A 16,852-nucleotide genomic window follows, 5' to 3' on the forward strand; every position below is an offset into this window, starting at 1 on the left:
ACGGATGTAGCTCTTACAATATTCAATGATTACGTTGCTCTAAAACAGGTTATAGGCTACATGTGCACCATCAAGTCAGAACAGTTGGCAAAATTATGAGGGGAAAAGGGAACAAATTATTAGGGTGAGACACATAGGCTACTAACAGCTTACTTCACAACATACACTTAGTATTACTTTCTTAGCTACAGTAACATATCTCCCTGGCATATTACATCATTTATGCCGCAGCATACAATACATCTTTGGAGTCACCTTGTGCTGTGCTTACTTGAACAGGAAGGTGGCAGTCCTTTTGTGGGCAAATTTTGTCATCAAAGTCTGGAATTCTCTGGATTTATAGTGTTTTCAAGACAACTGGGAACACTGAAAAAAAAACAAGGTTGAATCATGTCAGTGATCTTCAGGTCCAAGTTCCCGATTTACAATTCAGAGTTGAATTACCGTTCAAAATTATTTTCCCAGTCAGAGCAACATTTTTCCCAGAGTCCCCAGTGGTCAGATTCCCCAGTTCCGAGTTTCTAGTTGTGTTGAGCGTGGTAGAAGTCATGCTGGATTGACAGCATGGCCAATGTTGAATGTTTACCTTTTTAAACTTGGAAAAGAGACCGTTTAACCCAGACATTGGACCACACATCCACTCCACTGAATAAGTAGGCTAGTGATTGCTTTGCAATGCTTGCAGTTAGCCACTAACTCCTTCCAAACAACTCATTGTTGAATTTGCGAATTCCAACTTGTGTAATGTCTATGTCCAATGGTCGATGAGCACTGATATGTTTTATCTATAATTCCTCATGTCTCTTCATATGACAATGATTAAAAAGAATTTGCCTAGTAGATTTTTCACTTGATTTTTAATTGTGAAAGTATGTCATGATCAGTCTAATTAAAGCTACTGTAGATGTGTGATTTGATGTCAATGTGGCCAATGACCTTGAACCTTCTTGGATGGCCACTTCTAATGGAACTGTTTTTTTCATCACTAAAAACAGTCCGCGTGGGAAATGTTTAATTTAGAACGTTCCGTTTGGAAATGTATCTCACTAAGCCAACCTCATGCAATCAACATTAAATATTAGAGGGGATCTGATGCCCTCTGAACAGTAGTTATACAAATCATCAATCCATTGTCCTCAAATTCAGCTTTGTAATCAGCAAGGTGTTTAAATGCAAAAAGAAGAGTCCGACGTCATGACAAAAGCAAGCTGGGGTATAATTTGCATAAAACCTGTTTATTCAATGATGCCTCCACCCCAGCATACATATTTAAATACTTCCTCGTGGAGCATTTGTTTGTGGACATTGACAGCTTTGTGTGTTAGAGGTACAGATTTGTTCAAGTTCATAAAACAACTATACATAACATAGCATAAAGTTGACATTTCAAATAAAGTGTGAGTGTCAATGGTTGGAATCCTATTCCAGTTTTTGGAACCTTTTAAAGACTAATTGCATCTAATAGTTCTGTTTTCTGCATCAACCAGAAAGGGTTCTGGTACCATAAATATAATTATTGCTTAGCAACTAACTACCATACAACCAATTAAGAAAAACTTTGTATAAAAATGCAGAACACTGAACTACAACCTGCATGCCGTGGAAGCACTGGTCTACCGGTAATACAAAATATACAAAAAGAATTGTGCTGGAAAAAACTAGCATGTTTCATAGACTGATAAATATATTAAAAGTATTGATGTCGCCAGACATTTAGAAGGTGTACCTCAATCTAAATGTGTGTTTAAGTCACTGTAACCTAACCCACCCTCCTCAAAAACTCCCTCCCCACTAAGCACAAACTACCCCCTCCCTTTCAAAAAAAAAAAAAAATGTGATGACACATTCTGTTGCTAAGGCAATTTTTACATTTAAAAAGACGATCTATTAAGAAATCAAGGTGTTGTTAGCATTTTCCCTTTTCTTTGAGCTGGATCATGTCTCCATCAATGTTTGAGCCAGGGGTGGGCTGCGATGGAAGCTTTGCTGCGGTCGCCGTAGTCGTAGAGCAGCTCCTCGCCCTCATCGACGTCTCGCGATGCCACCAGGATGAGGTGAGGCATCCCGTTGATGTCATGGAGTTTGGTTTGACAGTTGCCGTTCTTACTGTGGTTGATCAGACGACCCATGCGCCCCGTTTCTTTCGTGGCGTCCACACTAGAGGGAGATGCAGTAGAGAAAACCCCCCCCCGCCGCTGATATTAGGTTAATCTAACAGTTTGTTATGGTTGAAAAGTTATTACACCATGAAACTTAAAACAAATACTGCATTAGTGAGCAGCCAATAGTGAGAACGCTGAAATAGTTTTGCAGCTATACCAGAGATGCCACACGCATAAGAGAAAGTGGTTTGACATACCAGTATGTTTTGCAGAGATACTGAAAGTAGTACATGTAGCAGCCGGTGGCAGGGTTAAGAGCATACTCGGCCTCCCTCATTTTGGCATCAGTGACCTGCAGCAGATCGCCATGGTACTCCACCACATACTGGCCCTTATCGAAACACTGGGTGGCAAACACTCCTCGACCCTTCCCCTCTATATGCTGCACCTGTACCATTTGGGGAATAAATATACAGTGCATTAGGAAAGTATTCAGACCCCTCAACTTTTTCCATATTGTTACGTTAGACGTATTCTAAAATGGATTCAAATGTTTTTCCCCCCTCAATCTACACACAATAGCCCATAATGACGAAGCAAAAACAGGTTCTTAAATCACCACATTTACATAGGTATTCATACCCTTTGCTCAGTACTTTGTTGAAGCACCTTAGGCAGTAATTACAGCCTAGAGTCTTCTTGGGTATGACGCTACAAGCTTGGCGCACCTGTATTTGGGGAGTTTCTCCCATTCTTCTCTGAAGATCCTCTTAAGCTCTGTCAGGTTGTATGGGGAGTGTCACTGCACAGCTATTTTCAGGTCTCTCCAGAGATGTTTCGATCAGGTTCAAGTCTCAGCTCTGGCTGGGAACTCAAGGACATTCAGAGACCACTCACGCATTGTCTTTGCTGTGTGCTTAGGGTCATTGTCCTGCTGGAAGTTGAACCTTCTCCCCAGTCTGAGGTCCTGAGTGCTCTGGAGTAGGTTTTCATCAAGGATCTCTTTGTACTTTGTTCTGTTGATCATTCCTTCAATACTGACTAGTCTCCCCGTTCCTGCCACTGAAAAACCTCCTCACAGCATGATGCTGCCACCACGCTTCACCGTAGGGATGGTGCCAGCTTTCCTCCAGACGTGACGTTTGGCATTCAGGCCAAAAAGCTCAATCTTGGTTTCGTCAGACCAGAGAATCTTGTTTCTCATGGTCTGGGAGTCCTTTAGGTGCCCTTTGGCAAACTCCAAGTGGGCTCTCATGGGCCTTTTACTGAGGAGCGGCTTCCATCTGGTCACTCTACTAAAGGCCTGATTTGTGGAGTGCTGCAGAGATGGTTGTCCTTCTGGAAGGTTCTCCCATCTAAACAGAGGAACTCGAGCTCTGTCAGAGTGCCCATCATGTTCTTGATCACCTCCCTGACCAAGGCCCTTCTCCCCGATTGCAGACATTTTGGGGTACCCTTCCCCAGATCTGTGCCTCGACACAATCTTGTCTCGGAGCTCTATGGACAATTCCTTCGACCTCATGGCTTGGCTTTTGCTCTGACATGCACTGTCAACTTTGGGACCTTAGAGACAGAGACCTTTCCTAATCATGTCCAATCAATTGAATTTACCACAGGTGGACTGTGGTAAATCAAGTTGTAGAAACATCAAGGATGATCAATGGAAACAAGATGCACTTGAGCTCAATTTAGAGTCTCATAGCAAAGGGTCTGAATACTTTAATACATCTGCAATTTATTTAATTTTTTTTTTTTTTTTTTGCTTTGGCATTGTGGCATTGTGTGTAGATTGAGGCAAAACAATGATTTAATCAATTTTAGAATAACTTGTTGTAATGTAACAACCATTTGGACATTTGGTCTGAATATTTTCCAAATGTACACTATTTTCACTCATGGAATACAATATAGTCTTGAAATAATAAAATGAACTTAGTATCACACACTATTTCTCTGAAAACTGTGAGATGCATTTCATGATACGTCAGTATGAACATAGCAACAAGGTTTTCAAATACAGGGCCTCAGTCAGATTGGCTAAGCGCTGTGATCAATGAGTGTACCTCCATTCCTTCCTCGATCCCATTTATGATCAGATCGTCGATGCGTTTCTTTTGTTCACACTGTAAGAGAATCCAAGCAGAGAGGACATGTAATAAGAAATGTAAAATTTGGCTCCACATTTGAAGGAACACAAGTCCTTATTCACAGTGGCTAATGGCAGTATAGCTAATCTCAAATGTTATGAACCTTTCTCCTTTCTAAATAAAAAAATTAAACTGCAAAGTTACTAGTGCTGAGCGATTAGTGCTTGGAGGTTGGTTCAGTGTCGGTTATTTCCGTTCGATAATATTTTTGAAAGCCTTTAAATGCATTATGAAATGACATTAAAATGATTTTAAATGGAAATTCCAAAGCCAAAAATAATGAACACTGTCAGGTCCACATTGGGTAAACAGTTATTTCCTCTTTTTCTATTGATATGAAATAATACATTATTTCAGTCATGACTTTATTTATTTGATGACTTTAAGGAATGAAGAATAATGGTCATCATCTAATCTCTGCTCAGGCAATAGCAGTCAGCCTGAGAACCAGAGAACCAGTTAACAGTATCTCTATGCTCCCCATACTGTATTGGGGCAATTCCACCAATTTTTCACTTAAAATGTATGGCCAAACTAAAACCATTGATTTAAAAAGTTGAACAAAATCATACAACTCTGTACAAGGACTACTTTTAACAAATTTACACTGAACATTTCAAACACTTACTAGAAGAACTGTGCAGATGCAAAGTTTGGTAACAGAATTTAGGTAAAATCTCCCTCAGTTTAAAACAATTAAATATCTGCTCCAAATTAAGATTCAAAAGATGTCTACAGAAATAATTGTGTCAGCTATGACATGACGCCTCAACTTTGAAAAACATATTTTGGTTATTTAACTGCATTAAGTGAAGTGGATTTACACCCGGTAACAGAATTTCATCATAGGTCCCTGATCTGTACTACACAAATGCAAAAAAAAAAAAAAAAAACAAACATGACCAATTTTGGTTGGTCCAGACCAAATCTGAACCAATCATAGACGTCCATGTTTCACAAGTTTGGACAACAAAGTATAACATAGTTGAGCTCAGTACAGTAAATTAGAGTATAGTTCAGTACAGTATAATGTACTCAACTCTGAACTACACTACTTTTATTTACTGTACTAGAGCTGGGCCATATGGACAAAAATCCATAAATTGAAGGGGGAAAAAATGTGCAATGATAAATCGATAACTTCAGATAAAAAACATTTTTTCCGGGGAGGTGCTAGAGCTGGGGGATATGGACAAAAAGTCAATTTATCATTAACTATTTTGCTCAATAACAACATACGACAAAACATTTATTTATTTATTTTATAAAATGGTGGCAGGGCTCTAGACAATTATTTCCAGTGCCAAGTAAGAAAGATGGTAGCCTATGATAATATATATAGGAAAAATGCATGATTGTATTTTGATGTGTAACCTATCCAAATACGATCAGATTCATTTTGGGCTCTTAAGAGAATTTGTGCATATTGGCATTTAGGCTATATTATTTACCACTTGAGGAAATGGGAACTCAAAACACCTAGCTAGATTGCTAACTCTGAATATGATATTGTTGATAGATAAGCCAGTAAATGTAATCTAACGTCCTACAAAAAAAAACGGTCCAGTGCTAGGCCACTAGATGTAAGCCTATTAAGTGAAAATGGCACGCTCCACTCGGCTCTGTAGGCGCTTCAAAACCCATACTGCATAGCCTACTCCAGTTGTAAAGTGGTGCCATGAATCCAATATTAAGTGGTGAGAAACGCATTATATACACTCACAGAAAGCTGTGACTCTCCTCTGTAACTAAAACATTAGTTGCTTTGAAAATGTATTTGTCGCAATAGTATTTTATGCAACGGTGCTTCTCAGAACGCATCGCTCCCTCCTCCGTCTGCAGTGGGGAGAGGGATTGAGTCAGCAGCCGACAGCAAAACAGGGACAGGCAGACACTTCCATAGCAGGAATCAACATAATGCATGGGCCATTACTGTCGACCACAATGGTTTTAGAACAAATCTACAGGAACGTTGTGTAGCAAAATCACCAACGTAAGAGGAATGCAATGTCAGTGTCTGTCATTTCTGGTTTATCATCACAGCTCTATATTAGAACTTGTCAAATGTCCATATCAACTAGCCCATGTCAGCTAATGTGTTTTTTATTTATTTTTTAGCCCATAGATATTGTTGTAATTTGTCACTCAAATATCACATTAGACATGGAAAAAATGTACAGAATTGCAGGAAATAAGCTTTAAAACTTGCAAAAGTCTCTCCACCAACAAAAAGGGTGTGAATAGTTTGTCATGAACAGTGCTTGAGCCCATAGAAATATACATGGCGTGTGCATGGGGGCGTGGGATAATGCAGGAAGCAGCCCTGTTTATCTCTCAATAATCTGCACAGTACACCACAAAATCTTTGGTATATAACAGCATGGAAGTGGTCAATGCTTTAAATATTACAAGGTAATAAATGCACTTTGTGCTCACCTTCAACTCCGCTTTGCTTTTCCTGGAGCTTCTCCTTATGGGATAGTAGTCGGTTACTTTGCGGTTTTGGGAATTCCTGCTCACTGCTCTGTTAAAAAAAAAATGTATGAAGTAGCATTAATTAACAAACACCATTTTTTTAACATATACGGGCACATATGAGCCATGTTCTTATCAAAGTGTCCAACAGACAGACATTGCAGCCCTTTGTGGTACATCAATTATATATCTGTCCCCGACCTACAGTGGTCTGTTCTTTAGAAATTGACATTTTAAAAACCTGTATTGTATACATGTAGGCTACTGAGCTTGCTTGATGCTTTAAGCACACAGATTAAATAATTAAGACACACAAATGACTGAAGAGGGATCCAGAAACCAAGACCGCCTAACCAGGACGAGAATGTTTTTGTTTTCTTCAAAAATGAAAATAAATAAAATGTTCCTGACCCTCTTCCTCCCCGCTGCTGCTGGCCTTGGCAGATTAGGCTGTTATGCTCCTGAAGTTGCCAGTAGGATATAGGCTACACCAGGGGTCAGCAACCTTTTCCATTTGGAGTGCCAATTTATCTTACTATTTCTACCAATCTGCGTGCCAGTTATGATTTTCATATGCACATTTGTGGAACAATTTAATTTATAATAAAGTCATATTTCAAAATCCTAAAAGTAACTTGTATTGCCATCTATGTAAAAATAACCTACATAAAGTCAACAAATAAAAACCATTGCAGCCTGTAGGTAGAAAATAACATGATCAAAATAAATGTCCTTTAAAATCGCATTGGCTACACATGGCCGGTCTACAAGGAACTTTAAAACATTGTATTAACTAAATTAAAAAAATAAAATAAAAGCCATTTTTCAGGACCCTGTCTTTCAAAGAGATTTGGAATTTTACGAATTAACATCACCGATCTTCATTGTAAAGGGTTTAAACACTGTTTCCCATGCTTGTTCAACAAACCATAAACAATCAATGAACATGCACCTGTGGAAAGTTCATTAACAGCTTACAGACTGTTGACATTTAAGGTCACAGTTATGAAAATTTAGGGACACTAAAGAGGCCTTTCTACTGACTCTGAAAAACACCAAAAGAAAGATGCCCAAGGTCCCTGCTCATCTGTGTGAACGTTCCTTAGGCGTGCTGCAAGGAGGCATGAGGACTGCAGATGTGGCCAGGGCAATAAATTGCAATGTCCGTACCGTGAGACACCTAAGACAGTGCTACAGGGAGACAGGATGGACAGATGATCATCCTAGCAGTGGTAGACCACGTGTAACAACACCTGCACAGGATCAGTACATCTGAACATCACACCTGCGGGACAGGTACAGGATGGCAACAACAACTGCACGAGTTACACCAGGAACGCACAATCCCTCCACCAGTGCTCAGACTGTCTGCAATAGGCTGAGAGAGGCTGGACTGAGGGCTTGTAGGCCTGTTGTAAGGCAGGTCCTCACCAGACATCACCGGCAACAACGTTGCCTAATGGCACAAACCCGCCGTCGCTGTCTTTACTATTTAGTTAAGATTAAATCAAGAATAGTCTGATGGGTGACTATATTAGCCTATCACTTGTGAATTATAAATTATCACCATGTGAGTAAGAGGCGCTGCACACTCACGGAGAAGGGCACAACGCAGCACTCCGGGCCGCAAAAGGCATGGATTTTTTTAGGGTGCATTATGCCGCCATGAAATTCATTATCAAGTGCTTGTCAAATTGTGAATGAGAGACTGATGGTGTGTACAGCCCGTGCAAAAAAAACAAAGCAGAGCTCAAGCCTTTCAAGAGACTTTTTCAAATCATCATCATTAGAGTCTCATCATGCCCAACTTTTGTAAAACAACTGAAGTTATATTAATAACTCAAAATTAACCATATACGAGTAACTATTTATTTGTTAACTGCTCACAGAATAGCCGCATGTGCACACTCACTCAAATCGTTTGGAGAAATGATTTATATTTTATTCAGCTTTGTTTAATTCATATTAGAAAATAATGCCACGGAATTTTATGCAAATCTTGTCTGCTAAATTAACTCGTATTGCCCACAGCCATTTGGCATAGCCAGATCAGGACAACTCAAGAGTATGCTATTATGTTCTTCTGAAATAGACATTTTCTTCATATCATGCTTCTTTGGACCAGTCTAAAATAAATAATGTTTATTGTGATGTGTAGGATATATTACATGGCTTTATTAGACTTTTTAAAATGGCTTGTAGGCTGTGTGTGGAAGCCAGGAGATGCTAATGTTGTGTTTATGTTAACTGTCAATTACCGCGAGACTGACAGTTATTTGCTTGACAATCACCGGCTGATGAAATCTCGTGACCGCCACAGCCCTACCCCTGGCCTGAGAGAATAGAAGTTCAATGTGTAGCTAGATGTAGAAAGCTAATGTTAACTAGCTAACGTTGCTCATGAAAGGAAGTTAGGCTAGCGAGCAAGCATTTTTAGCCCGGTTACCTACAACAACACAAATTTAAATTGTGTAATGTATGACAGAATGATAGACCGTTTGGTCAACATGAAAGAGGAGGATGGCATTGGCGTGTGTCAACATGTTTTTTCTACTTGCACGAACGTGCACGCACACAGAAATCAGAAGCATGGACAGCCACATATCACAATTTTACGTTGATTAGACTAAATTGTTTTTGCTATATTTTAGTTGTCACTGTATTAGACCGAGCATAGGTATTTGATGTTGAAATGGTGCTGGAATAGTGGAGGCAGCTCCGGTTTTCTTTGTGACTTGCGGTAACTCTCTTTGGTTCTAAGTCAATAGCTGTTTAGCGGTCTGAAAATGTAGGAAACATTAACTTGCTTGACCATGTAACTGTTTGTTACATGCAATATGCTTTATGGACTTCAGACAGAGGTTGTTCTCTGGTTTTGTGATGAAACAAAAGGGGGAAAAAATTGGCATCATATGAAGCTTTATGGCTTACTCTGTAATGAGTAGTATTTTGATTGAAATAACAATTCTCACAAAGCCACCACTACCTCAAGTTCAGTTCACTCCGAATATGTGCACATGGGAGACGCACAAACTCTGCAGTTCACCAATTCCAATTATACTACACCCTTTTTACATAATTATTCACATGCTCCAGTTTAGTGCATGCATTTGACAGTCCCTAGCTATTGTAACAAGTGTTTTTTAGTTATGAAAACACCCAACAAAATGTGATTGTGTGTGACATCCAGTGAGAGCTTACATTCTTAGTGCTGACTTCTTCCCTTTGGCCTTGCGTCGGATGTCCCTCCTCTGGTTGGCGAGGTGAGCAGTGGTGTTGTTGGCGAGTAGGGTGTGGGTGATGTTACTGGGGGCAGGAGGGGAGGAGACATCAGCTGGGGAACGGAGGCAGGAGACTGGGGAGAAGTGGAGAAGCTGCTGGGAGGACTGATGCTGGTTCTCATCTGTCCTGCAGGGCCACTGGCTGTGGCTCTCTTCCATGTCTGCCAGCTTCAGGACGCATGCCGCCTCAGAGTTCAGTCTCCTGGCTGCTGGGTGGGGCAAGCAAAGAGGAAGTCAGATGAGGATATAACAGCGTTCATGTCAATGGCTTCATCTCATTCACATTGCTTTTGTACATTTCATGTCAAATGGGCTATCAAAAACTGAGGAAACAAGAATAAGTAACTTTAGACTATCGAGATGCCACAGACTAAACCCACAGCACCTCAGATGTGATGAGAATGTTATTTTTGAATGAGGGGTGAAGTGATGGACCATGATGAAGCCAACCTCATCATGCAGCCATGTTTAAGGTTTCATGTAAACACACATTTTACTCAGTATTCACTAAGCCACATAATGTCTATACACATTGATCTAGGCCAGGTATGGGCAACTGGCGGCATGCAATGCCTAATCATGGTCAAATTACCACCCACATGGCCCCATTGATTTTGTTAGTCACTCTCGCTCAGATATCATATTAACAACTGTAAACATTTCTCTCCACCCGATGGCAGAATGTGTAGACTTGCAGGAAAGAGGCAAATAGAAAGACCAGGACATGCACTGCAGTAGTTCAATGAATACACTACATACCATCCGCTTGCCTCTGTGTTTCATTCTGTATAGAGCAGCATCCAGCGTACTTTCCCTCCTGAATGAGTTTGATGGTCATCTCATCACGGACAGGTGATTTGGACTTGCTGTGGCCCAGGAGAGTGATGGAGTGGCTGTTTAGTACCATGTCCTGTCAAAGGAAGAGGTGGAAACCATCAAATCATTTGCTGTTGCTGTGTGTGTGGAGACGTCAACAATGTAAATAACACAACGTTGAAATTCATTTTCCAAAAGGTTAATGTCGAGGACCATAACAACTCTTGAGTAATGTCTGGCAGTCACCTGACCTGGTCTCATGAAAAAGAGGAGACCTGTGTCAATACACTTAGCAGTGACGCCAGCCAGCAACCTAATTTGGCTAACTATGACTAAACACACCCGCACAACATACGGGCCTCCTGGTTGTTAGCTCGACCGTTCGCTTATTCACATTATTTGTGACAAACATGTTGTTTTCGAGAACATGCAAACGTGGCTGTATATTTGAGTTACAAATGCCTCGCCCACTAAAAGCGACTAACTTTTTATTTCGACCATTCGCTTATTCAACCGATAGGAGTAGCTAGCTGGAGTAGGGAGAATAACGTATAGTTAGCTAGCTAACCATGCTAGCTAACATCATGCAACAATGTTGGACATTGATCAAGTAACATTAAAAACAAATACCTAACTAGCATAGAAATAACAGTCCACTCCCCTCTATTGTCCTAAATTAATGTAACATATTTTTTGTAAAATAACAAAGTACACATTTGACGAATTGTTACAGCCAACTTACCCCGTTCATGTCTGGATTGTTTTGTTTTTTGTATTTATGCGAAAAGGCTTCGGGTCCACTCTTCTGTTGCAGTAAAACAATATCCAGAAGCCGTGTCTCCCCGTATGTCCCCAGCGTCATACAACAGTCATCCCACCTCTCCTCTGCCTTCGTATACTCTCCTCCGTCTCCACAAAGGTCACTTTTGTATGTTTTCCTTTGAAATTATTCAGCCCAGGCAGTTTCCACAGTTCCTCCCTTCCGCCATGTTTTAATGTAACTCATTCAAGGGAGGGAGCCATGTAAACATTTAAAGGGACGGTAGTTCTAAAGCAGAGCCAACAGGCGGCGCTGTCTAACATTGTTTTGGGGAGTTAATTAATCAACATGAATCATTATCATCATCCTCATTAAAGAATTACCTTCTGAAAATAAGTATTTTACAGAATCTGAGTAAACAACAAATTGAAAAACAGTCTAAACTCTCTCTCTGTACTTTGGTATTGGTGTGTCAGGTTTCGTTTGTGGCTGTTTTATATTTTGTCAACAAACTTTTCACGCTGCCTTTTTATCTAGACCTCATGATTTTGCAAAAATGTATGTCTTCCTCATCGTTTCTCTGTATTATTTGTACAATATTTTTGACACTGCACGGTATAACATTGAATGATTGTGTAAAATGTTCTTTTATTATATATCATATATATTTTCTGTTTATTATTGATGCTATTAAAAGCATGAAGTAATGCAGCCGGGGAGGTCACCATCTGAGTGGTCCTTCTCAAGGTTTCGACTTTCCAGGGAGATTTTCCATGCCTCTATGCTGCTGTTTGCTTTTTGGGTCTCTATGATTTAGATTGGGTTACTATTGATTGATTGATTTGTGCAATATATAAACATGCAGCACAAAGGATTAGACCTTAACGCCGTCATGATTTGAAACATGTCACACAGACCTCTAATAACGTAGCAAATGTTTTACCCTGACCTTACCAAAATGGGGGTTCCCAATGACATATTTTGCATAATGAGAAAACGTCGACTGGACGTCACTTCCTTCAAAGACTTCACGCGGTCACGTGACGAGGGTTTAGCACTCTGTTTCTGGAATCTGTAAGGTTTAAAATTATGCTTGAAATGTCAACATTCTTTTCTTTATCGATTGCTGATCGCCAACGGACGCCCCGCGACCACTTGGATATCATTTTTTATCGACGGAGTGCTAGGAATTCGCGCCTGAAAATTCCAGCTCTCGGGCTAAACGTCACGTGACCAATACGCGACTCTGGTCGTTTGGTAAAGATGGCGAAAGGTGGTTAGAAAACAGCGGAGCGAAGAGGGTAACAGCCCCTGTAACCGCCGCGATAAACTGGACACCCGTTGACTGCCAAGTGAGTGTTGTTGCCTGGCACAAATATTTGTAAATGGTTGGTGATTTCCCCAGGATCACGGTGAAGTGTTTATAGTGAGGCTGTGACATGTTGTTTTCGTGAAATTGTATTTTATTGTCCTCTTCGCATTGCAACTAACGCGGCAACGTTAACGTTAGCTGTTAGCTAACGGCGTGACAGAGCATAACACCAACACGGCTTAGTACGCTATTAGCTAACTAGCCAGATAACTTAAAGCGAACTAGAGTAACGTTAGCGAAATACCTTTTGTAACATTAACTATTACTGTAGATATAATTACCTTACTAATGGTAGTGATGCTAGTTAGCGAATGTGTTATTTGGGTTGTATTTTAGTACATTGTTTTCTTAGTGCAGTAAAATTCATAACGGGCAGTAGGGGTTAGCCAGTTTCAGTAACGTTATAATGCAGTAGCTAATGGCATAGCTACATAGTTAAGTTATCCAGCAAGCTAACTAGCTTAAATGCCAAGGTGAATGGGACTTGTTTACGCCGCTGTCGCGTGAATAGTAAGGTTGCTTTTCACACACAACAGTTGCATATCGATGTAAATTGATACCATAGTTAGTTAGTAACTTGATTTATCAAATCAGTGGACAGCTCAGCCAAGTTAACGTTAGCTAGCTAATGGTCAGGTGAGTTTCAAGTAGCTAACGTTAGCTAGCTAAAATACTGCAGTGCTATTGACTTTAGAGGGTGTGTGGTTTCCTAGCTATGTATGTGTACAAGCCACATTAATCTTCTAAATGTCTTAGCCTGATCTAAACAGCAAGCACATATAGAACATGTTAGATTTGACATTAGCTAGCTACTGTTAGCTAGTCTTGCGAACAACGACGTCACTCCAGGAAATTGAGACTACGGAGTAGGGAGCAAGTCAAGTGCAAACACGTGCCAGGGTCCGGGTCACATTGTAACCAGACAAATTCTCAATATCCCACACCTGGATGTACACCTTGTATTTAAGTGTGTAACTGCTGAATATTCTTGCAGTCTACCTTGACCGATTTGTTTTAAGAGTTGGGACCCACTGTCGAACATTTCTAAACATCCTTGACGCTTCCTGGCCGGTGCCACATGCCAGTCAACATTCTGTTGCTATCATCTGCTCTGGGTGGGAAGTTTTTATTTATTTTAATTACTAGTAGCAGCAGTAACCAACATCATACTTTATTAGTGCACAGCTGAGTGAAGATATCTGGTCTGATGATTGGATAAACTGTTAGATTACCAAGGTAAACAGTCACTCAGTGGTCACGTCTGCCACATGGAGCTGTGCATTAGGTCCTATTGTATGTTTTAGAAATATCTGTTGCTACTTATTCTACATGAAAGCAGTTGATTCAAAACTCGTAACTATTTGTATTTTTTTTATAGTGTAGTTTTTAATGATCTTTGAGCTCTTATGCTTGTATTTGTTGGTGTGAAATTGTGTGCTGTATCAGGGTGTGTTAGACAGCTTACTGTTAAATAAAAGCTGTCAGACAGCCCACTGTCTGTATGACATAACAGACCAAGTAGTGTTGAAAAATACAGTTAACTACAGACACACAATTTTGGTTAGATCACTAACAGAGGATTGTGTTTTCCTATTCGGCCCCTGCTGATGTCACTTACCAATTTGTTTTGCAGATGATGGATCCTGGACAGGATTTGCTCTTGGCAGCCCTGAGCGAGAGCGGAATCTGCCCTAACGACCTGTTCGACTTTGACCCTCAGGATGCTGCTCTTCCCTCTCCCACCCCACAGGTAAGTAAAACACAGGGAGGCATCTTCCCAATTGTCCAAAGTGGCTTCTAGCTCTTCTGCATCTTTTGAGTTTAATGAATGGAAAAGCATTTAACTAATATAGTTATCTCAGTAGTTTAGTGACCTCCCAGCATCTCAGTAGTGGCGTTCTCTCCTCTGATCTGTATAAATACATAACTAAAGGACAGCCTGGGCAGGGCTCTACAGTGAAACCGTTTTACTTGTGTATGCGCCTAAATAGTTTGCTGTGTAAAAAAAAATCGGCCAGATCATTTTTGCAATGATTACCTCACTGTACTGCAGCCCCTGAGTGCCATGGAGAATACATGGAGTGCAGATTCATGACTGTCACACTTGCGCCATTACTACAAAGAAAATGGCCTGTAATCTCAAATATATTTCTTTGTGCGCCTTCATTTTTCAACTTAGGCGCACACATGCTCCTTGTACAAAAAAAAGGTCAGCCCGGGTGCTGCTGCTTCAGATGTTTAGTGCTGATGTGAGTTTTGTTTCTCTCCTCCAGTCCATCTCCATCAATGCCCTGGGTGTTGGCTCAGGGATGGAGGCAATGGCTCCACCCACACCTGCAGTCTCAATCAGGGTAGGAACTCTCTTCAACAAAATATGAGTTACAGTGTGCTTTTACCAAGAAACCTAGTCAGTCAACAGTTTGAAAATGTTTTCTCCTGTTTGTTTCCACTTAAAAAGGACACAGAATATTTGTGCTGCGTCTACACATTTCGTAAAAAAACATATGCCTTGTGTTAAACTACCCAGTTGCATAATGAATTAGAATATCTAGCGTGTTGTACTGCAGTATAATTTCTGTGTGGTAACATCTCAACCTCTCCTCCCTGTCCCTCCTCACTGGTCCATCAGCACAAGCCCCAGCCCTCAACTACCACATTTGTCTTAAATCAACTGAATCAGTTGCCATCACTGGGAACAATTGTTGTGACCAAGCCCTCAACTGGAGGCACAGCCAGACACACCATCACAGTCACTAAGGTGGTCCATTCAGCTCCCTCAGCCCTGCGGGGATCCTCATCCACACTTACCTACTCCACTGCTCTCCCCTCCCCAGTCTCCACAGTGGTTCCTTCCAACAGAGAGCAGGTCAGTGGAGGAAGCACTTTTACCCTGGGAGTGGCATTGGGTTAAAAAATGCAGCTGAAAATATGAAATAAACAAGTGTGTGTGTGCACGCTCTGATTTTAGTAGGTGTCACGAGGGCTAAGATGCCTTTCAGTTCCGATGCTGCCATCTGCAAAATAGCAACAAAAAGAGGGAAAACTTGAGTTAGAACTTTCCTTGAAATAACATGTATATTTCCTTCTGTGTCAGATCCAGCTGAAGGACCTGTTGAGGACCGGCAGCACCATGAAGAGCAGTAGTCTGGTGGAACTCATGAGGCTCAAGCCACCGCCAGACATCGCCCAGCCGGTCGCCACGGCAACAGCCACAGGCACCAGTGAGTCATGGTACTCATGGAACCCCGACTGGGTTCCAATGACTCCAATTTTTTATTTTCCCATTCGTCTTTTGGTGTCTGAGAGAACATGAACACTTTACTACCATTTGTTTCTCACCTATTCTGTACCATTTTCTAAGATCAGAGGTGACCCCATTGAGGGAAAAACTGCTCATATTTAGAGGTGCAAATATCAGATGCGAACAGCACTACTCATAAGTGTTAATTTTATTACTTAGCAATGGCTATGGAGGGAGAAGTGGCACTCTCGGAACGTTCAACCGCATTGGTCGAAGACATTTTCAGGCCATGTTATTTTGAGCCCCACGGTGCAATCCATTCACCTCTTTCCTATCCGTATCGGTTTTTGTCAAATTGTTGCTCTTTAAGTTTGGAAAGCGCTGATCAGGATATAACAGCCATTTCAAAACCCTTCCCTGTACAGATTAACTTCACTCACAGGATCATTAATTTGTACCAACCATGTCCATGCTCAATCAGTGTTCAATGCTTTCATCCTCGCAGAAATTATACTGGTCTCGACAAAGATGATCCATAAACCAGGTATGGACAAGATCAAGATCAGGCGTCATCTGATTCTAGTGTTATCGTGTAACAGCGTTGAAAAGGGTTGTTATAAACAAGTCCAGTTTTCACATCTTCAAAGCACTTTCAACC

At 40.8% G+C, this 16,852-nt stretch overlaps 2 protein-coding genes across 10 annotated transcripts in view; one reads left to right on the forward strand and one right to left on the reverse strand.

Moving 5' to 3' along the window:
• Positions 1 to 1,214: 1,214 nt before the first annotated feature.
• On the reverse strand, positions 1,215 to 11,860 carry LOC110523849 (N-lysine methyltransferase KMT5A-A). Of its 3 annotated transcripts, none has more exons than XM_021602913.2 (7): positions 11,564 to 11,860; positions 10,765 to 10,915; positions 9,926 to 10,211; positions 6,686 to 6,773; positions 4,166 to 4,225; positions 2,360 to 2,550; positions 1,215 to 2,157 (listed from the first exon to the last, which is right to left on the reverse strand). In XM_021602913.2, exons 1-7 carry the CDS (start codon positions 11,681 to 11,683, stop codon positions 1,947 to 1,949), a joined length of 1,107 nt encoding a protein of 368 aa, XP_021458588.2. In that variant the 5' UTR covers positions 11,684 to 11,860; the 3' UTR covers positions 1,215 to 1,946. The 3 variants fall into 3 exon arrangements, with proteins under 3 accessions (XP_021458588.2, XP_021458587.2, XP_021458590.2); XM_021602912.2 differs by having other exon boundaries at positions 9,926 to 10,214; XM_021602915.2 differs by having other exon boundaries at positions 1,215 to 2,195; positions 9,926 to 10,214.
• A 733-nt stretch (positions 11,861 to 12,593) lies between these two features.
• Positions 12,594 to 16,852, forward strand: part of sbno1 (strawberry notch homolog 1 (Drosophila)) — a 33,438-nt gene continuing 29,179 nt past the window's right edge. For 3 of the 7 annotated variants that reach the window (XM_036977532.1, XM_036977534.1, XM_036977537.1), the window contains exons 1-6: positions 12,594 to 12,933; positions 14,587 to 14,703; positions 15,227 to 15,304; positions 15,583 to 15,819; positions 16,048 to 16,174; positions 16,700 to 16,738. In XM_036977532.1, coding sequence (XP_036833427.1) covers positions 14,587 to 14,703; positions 15,227 to 15,304; positions 15,583 to 15,819; positions 16,048 to 16,174; positions 16,700 to 16,738 — 598 coding nt within the window. In that variant the 5' untranslated portion in view covers positions 12,594 to 12,933. Of the gene's footprint in view, positions 12,934 to 14,167; positions 14,190 to 14,586; positions 14,704 to 15,226; positions 15,305 to 15,582; positions 15,820 to 16,047; positions 16,175 to 16,699; positions 16,739 to 16,852 lie in introns of those variants that run through there. The other 4 variants (XM_036977535.1, XM_036977536.1, XM_021602918.2 and 1 more) reach the window with 2 other exon arrangements.

Source organism: Oncorhynchus mykiss, chromosome 5 (genome assembly GCF_013265735.2).
Source record: "Oncorhynchus mykiss isolate Arlee chromosome 5, USDA_OmykA_1.1, whole genome shotgun sequence".
Classification (NCBI taxonomy): domain Eukaryota; kingdom Metazoa; phylum Chordata; class Actinopteri; order Salmoniformes; family Salmonidae; genus Oncorhynchus; species Oncorhynchus mykiss.